General features: G+C 36.1%; 1 protein-coding gene across 1 annotated transcript; it reads right to left on the bottom strand.

The window, feature by feature from the left end:
- Positions 1-338: 338 nt before the first annotated feature.
- LOC121219167 (uncharacterized) lies at positions 339-2712 on the bottom strand. The gene is made up of 5 exons (XM_041096854.1): positions 2580-2712; positions 1461-1768; positions 1225-1329; positions 939-1058; positions 339-674 (listed from the first exon to the last, which is right to left on the bottom strand). The coding sequence occupies exons 1-5, from the start codon at positions 2710-2712 to the stop codon at positions 339-341; spliced, it is 1002 nt and encodes a 333-aa protein (XP_040952788.1).
- Between the last annotated feature and the right edge of the window lie 3545 nt (positions 2713-6257).

The following is a 6257-nucleotide window of genomic DNA, read 5'->3' as shown; positions in this document are numbered from 1 at the left end:
AAAAAAAATTTGATTGGGGACGTGTATCTTGAAAAGAATGAAGTATTCCAAGAATGGAAAATTCAATGTAAATAGTATGAAAACTAGGTGCCCCAAATATCGCAACTTGAATTTCTCTGTACAAACTTCCTGAAGACCATTTTGAGTTTGACATGTGTTTAGGAGATCTACAGTACTTTGTCGATGCCACAAGATGTCGCATACCCCTTTCCTGTTAATTCAGGTATAGCAAGATCACTGCATGCCCCATTTTGATCAATATTTGAGCCGCCCTTTTTGGGTTTTCAACTCAAATCCTCTTTGGTCTCAATGCGCCCTTTGCAGGTTTTCACCTTGGCCTATCTTTTTTTTACAGGATTAGGCAGGTTTTTACCATCCATCTCACTCAAAATCAATGCTCCTCCAAAAAAATCCTTCTTTACAATATAAGGTCCTTCCCAATTTGGCATCCATTTCTCTCTAAAATCCTTTTTTAGAGGAATAATCTTTTTCAACACTAGGTCCCCATCGTGGAATTCTCTAGGATGAACTTTTTTATTGTAGGCTCGCATCATTCTTTTTTGGTACATCTGACCGTGGTGAATAGCTTTTTGCCTTTTTTCTTCTATTAGGTTCAACTGATCATATCGAGATTGGATACATTCTACTTCATCCAACTTTAGCTCAGCCAATATCTGGAGAGAAGGAATTTCAATCTCAATGGGTTAAACTGCTTCCATCCCATAAACTAGAGAGAAAGGCGTTGCCCTGGTAGAAGTCCTGATAGATGTTCGATAAGCAAAGAGGGCAAATGGTAACTTCTTATACAAGTCTTTGTAAGTCTCAGTCATTTTTCCAACAATTTTCTTGATATTTTTGTTGGCCGCCTCCACTGCGCCATTCATTTTTGGGCGATATGGTGACGAGTTATGGTGTCTGATCTTGAATTGACTGCAGACCTCTGCTATTATGCCGTTTTTCAAATTTAGCGCATTGTCAGATATAATTCTTTCTATCCTTCCATACCAACATATGATCTTTTTTTTCAAGAATTTACTGACATATGAAGCAGCTTCCACCTACTTAGTAAAGTAATCAATAACCGCAAAGATGAAGTGATACCCATTAGAAGCCTTCGGCGATATTGCCCCAATGACATCCATGCCCCACATGGAGAAAGGCCATAGAGAAGGCATAATGTGAAGAGGTGAAGGAGGTGCGTGGTGGAGGTAATTCTCGTATCACCTTGACTTTATCTGGGTCGATCTCGATTCTTTTTTCACTAGCTATGAAGCCTAACAGCTTTCCTGACCTTGCTCTGAAAGTGTATTTTGCTGGATTGAGCTTAAGCTGGAAATTCCTCAATCTTAAGAACAATTTTTTAGGACTTGCACATGTTCCTTTTCTGTTCTAGATTTTGCAATCATATCGTCGACATAAACTTCGATTTCCTTGTGCATCATGTCATGAAACAAGGTTACTGTGGCTTTTTGATACGTTGCTCCCGCATTCTTTAATGCGAATGACATCACTTTATAGCAAAATGTTCCCCACAGGGTCACAAATATAGTCTTTCTCATGTCTTCGGGATACATCTTTATCTGATTGTATCCAGAAAAACCATCCATGAAGGAAAATAGTGAATAGCCTGTTGTATTATCCACCAAAGTGTCAATCTGAGGCAATGAGAAATTGTCTTTTAGGCTGGCCTTGTTCAAGTCTCTATAATCCACACACATTCGTACTTTCCCATCTTTTCTAGGGACTGGGATGATGTTGGCTTCCCATTCTGAATAATTGACCACTTGTAAGAACCCAGCATCAAATTGCTTTTTGACTTATTCTTTTATTTTTAGCACAATATCAGGCCTCGTCCTCCGGAGTTTCTGCTGAACTGGCTTGCGATCTTCTTTTATTGGAAGGCGGTGTACTACAATGTCAGTGCTTAACCCGAACATATCTTGGTATGACCATGCGAAAACATCATTGAATTCTTGGAGTAACTCAATGAGGTCTCGCTTTGTCTTTGTGGTAATGTCAGTTCCAATCTTCATATCTTTTCCTTCTTCCAAGCTCACAATTTACATTGGTTCCTTACGAGGTAGGATTCATTTCTTCTCTTGTTCTACCATCCTCAACAAGTCTGGAGATAAGCCACAGTCTATGTCATCTTCAAAGCCATGAGATCCCTCTAAACACATGTATTGTTCAAAAGGAAATTCTGAGTTTGTAGCAGTGTCACTCATGTCGTTGATATCCAGGGACCTACTGTAGGTACAAAAGAATATACAAAGAATGTATAAATTTAAGAATAATTATTTGTACAGTATAATTATGAATGAAATGAAAGAATGATTTGGAAGAAAATCCCCAAAAGAATGAAAGAATATTACTCGTATAGAAAGAATTAAAGAAATATTTTACTCAAAATGAATGCAAAGATGTATTTCATTGAAATAATGATGTCCAGACATGACCCTATTTCACAGAGGTGTTCTTATCACTTCTAGGCTAAAAAAAATAAGAGTGTTCTGAGCATTACTCTAAGTAAGCTCTAAAAACTACAAGAATTTCTTCTACAGTCCAATTGTTTAGCACACTCCCTGGTTCATAAGGGTGGATATCTAACAAGGTCCCTCCTTCAGTTGCTTCTTCGTATATGAAATTGATGTGAACATTTCCTAGCATTGTGCATAGGCTTATTTCTTCTTTAATTTCTTCATAGAACTCCATCTCTTTATTGTCTATCATGCCTTGAACCAAGGCCCTAAATTCACGCACTCTTGAATCTCGTGCCCCTTCTCGTGATAGAACTCACAATAGTTCCTTGTCATTTCTTGGCTTCCTTCTGAATCCGAAATGACTAACCCCCTTATTGCCATCTTCTTCCAAACTCATCTCAAAGGAGTTTTTACTTCTGTAATATCTGCCTTGATCCTTCTCCCTACATTTTCACTCATCATGTTTACCCCATTATTAGCATGATTGGGTAGCAGATTTTTTTGTGCTGGATGAATCATCAAATTTTACAATTCCTATATTGATGAGTCTTTCAAATAACTTTTTGAAAGCGGTACAGTTTTCTATCGAGTGTCTCGTGATTCCTGTATGATATTCGCACTGGGCATTTGCGTTGTACCATTTAAGAAATGGGGCTTGCATTGGTTTTAGGTAGAAGGGGGATACTACATGTGCGTCAAACAGGTTTTGATATAGCTCTCTATACGTCATTGGTATAGGCGTGAACTGAGGCCTTTCTGTATTTGTCCTCGCGTAAGATTCTTGCCTTGAGGGGCCCTGATGGCTAGCAGTTACTGTCTTTGGCTGGCCCACAGTAATTATTTTTGAGTAACCCTTGTTATACATGCTTGTGTTATTCACCTCATTCTCATTCTTCGTCGGGTCCTTTAAAGTATTGATTTGAGAATTCCACTCTCGCATTTTCTATTTGTAATGATCTTCAAATTGTTTTGGGAGCTCCACTCTCGCCTGTTTTATTTCTGCTAGATCATCCAAATCAAGGACAATGGGATTGGTTAGATTGTTCCCTGGGTTAGAACCTGAACTTGTCGGGAATTTTATCGGTGTCAAGGTACAGGTCTGGTATTGGGGTCTGATGTTAACAGACAACCTTTGTGGGTATGCATCTGGTTGTGCTTGGGTGTTTGTTGGGGTAAAGGTTGGAGCATAAGCAGGGTCCTCATTATCGTCCCCGAAATTGACCATGAGGCTCTTTTCCTTTTCTAACCCTCTAACCAGCAACTGGGTTAACTGGCTCATCATATTTCTTTGGAATTCTAGCATTTGATCATTCATATCTTGTTAAAATTTGGTCAATTGTACTTGCATCTGTATTTGCAGTTTCTCTAATCTCTCCAACCTTTGGTCCATGTCTCTTAATTTTGTTCGAGTACCGTAACGATGTTTGGTTGATAGGTTTTTGTTGGTTTCCAGATTAACTAAAATGATTTTAACCAACTAGGACCTTTTAGTGGACTTTAATGCATATGATGTAATGCAAATGCATGAAATGGATGCAAAAAGAGATGTTGATTCTAGTTCAATTCTATTAGAACAACTTTACTAGAAAACAAATCTCTTTACATAAAGCGGATATATATGTGGCTTTGCCCTCATACTCCAAGCGAATACATCGACCATTTTCTTCATCTGGATGTTAAGATAAATCTTGCGAATTTTCCATTGGATGCCTCTACTAGCTCCTTTTTGCTTGATCTGGGCCGCGACTTATTGCTCACTCATCCTCGTGATGCTCGTTACTTTCTTTAAAAAGATTGGGACGTTGACGAGTCTCGAATAATTTTTGCCAACTTGAATCCTCAGGCAACGAAGCCAAGTCGTGTAGTCCTCTATTAGACTATCACCCTTCTCTTGTCATGTTTTCTCAAAATATATTCGGACAGATGTATTATCTTCCACTTTATCAAGAAATCTATTTTCCATGACAAGCTCTCTATTTAGCAACTGAACGAGAATCAACACCTCTTTTCTATGATGAAAATACAATGCAATCATAACCAAAACAAAACAAAACAGGTTAGTACTAAGAAAAAGTAAGCAAAATAAGTAGAGCACCTATTTGGGTGACCACTAGGGGTTCGGAGAGGTTCTACCTAAGGTAGGCTCTTAGGGATTATTACATGTGGTTCGGCTCTAAAGAAAAAGGTACCTGAACTAGCAAATTCCTCAATCCTCACCCATTATAGGTTCATACGGGCCGAGTTCAGTTCAGGGGAATACATTTCCCTATGACTATACAGAGATGAAAATCTTACGAAGGCATAGGCACGGATGTATCACGAAAGTGATCCACTATCCTATACGGAGGTGAAAACCTCACGAAGGACTAGTTTCTCACTCCCAGTTAAGAGGGTGTAATCGAACAATTATGCAGTGCAATATGCAGTGATTAAAAACTTGAACCAACAAAGCAAACATACCACAGTGATGCAGATTATAAAAATGCAATGAAAGAATCATAAATTTAAATTGAATTTTCAACTTTCGACAAAACGACAGAAATTAATCAATTTGTGCCTCGACTCTCAAAACCAGTCCCTAGTGGAGTCGCCAAGCTGTCGAAACGACTTTTTAAAAACAAAAATGGAGTCGACTTTTATTTTGAAAATAAAAAACGGGAGTTGCCACCGACATTTTTTAAAGTGTGATCAGATCACCTTACAATTCAATTGTTTTGATAAAACGTTTTGATTTTATTAGAACAATAATTTTGGTCTATGAAATTCAAGAAAAGTGGGTTCGGGAGTCAATTACATGCGAGGAAGGATCAGCACCCTCGTCATGCCCAAAACTGGTACCTAATCAATTAATTAATGTCTTAATGTCGAAAAATTGAAAATTCAGAAATAAATTTAAAAATATGATCCTTTTAAAATCACTTAAAAATTTAAGGAAGGGTGCTCTTCTCGTTAATCGAGAAAAAGAATTATATCTCGTGAGTTAGGACACAATATCTTAAATCACGAAACGAGAATAAACACAAAAAAATTTATTTATTTTTAGAAATTTTGATTATCTCATTTTCGGAAAAGAAATCATATCTCATAAATTGGAACACGGTCCTTTTCTGATTCCTGAGATAGTTTTAAGAAAATGCGTTTTTTATTTTAAAAAAAGATTCGTATATTTGAAATTATCAAAAAATCGAGACCCTGTAAGTTAGGGTACGATCTTTTCGAAAATCTCAAACACCGAGTATTACGCTATCTTGGAAGCTTTTGGATAAAAATGATTTCAAAACTTAAGCCATATTAAACGTAATTTTTGAGCAAATAAAGCGTGATCAAAATGATAATATACAATACGAAGTGATAATTCGTAAACCAAAATGTACTCTAATGGATGACAAATAATCGATAAGTACAAATAAGCAATACAATACACCTAAAGGCAATAATCTAACATCACATATTATATAAATACTAACATTAATATTTGAAAGCTAGTGAAAAAGCTAATTAAAAAACACCAAGCAAATTAACACAAACACAAATAAAATATACAAGTTTTAAAATAACTAAAAAAATGAATAGCGTGAAAGAAAGGCAAGTATAATCAATAAATTGTATATATAAAAATTTTAAAATAAATAATATATAAAAGAAAGTTTGAAATAGATTAAAAATGAAGATAAAAATAAATACCATGTGAAATGATAATATCTAAATGAATCTTAAAATAAATATTGTATAAAAAGAAAATCAAAATAAGTAGTACACAAAATAATATACATATAT

The sequence above is a fragment of the Gossypium hirsutum genome, chromosome D07 (genome assembly GCF_007990345.1).
Source record: "Gossypium hirsutum isolate 1008001.06 chromosome D07, Gossypium_hirsutum_v2.1, whole genome shotgun sequence".
Lineage (NCBI taxonomy): Eukaryota > Viridiplantae > Streptophyta > Magnoliopsida > Malvales > Malvaceae > Gossypium > Gossypium hirsutum.
The sequence above is the reverse complement of the archived record's forward strand: the minus strand, read 5'-3'. Positions and strand labels throughout refer to the sequence as shown.

Coding starts and splice junctions, on each gene's coding strand:
- LOC121219167 (XM_041096854.1), bottom strand. CDS start 2,712: ATGGAGTTCTATGAAGAAATTAAAGAAGAAATAAGCCTATGCACAATG. Junction 1,769..2,579: donor CCACCCTTATGAACCAGGGA/GTGTGCTAAACA, acceptor TCAATTATTCAG/AATGGGAAGCCAACATCATC. Junction 1,330..1,460: donor CAACGTATCAAAAAGCCACA/GTAACCTTGTTT, acceptor AGGAATTTCCAG/CTTAAGCTCAATCCAGCAAA.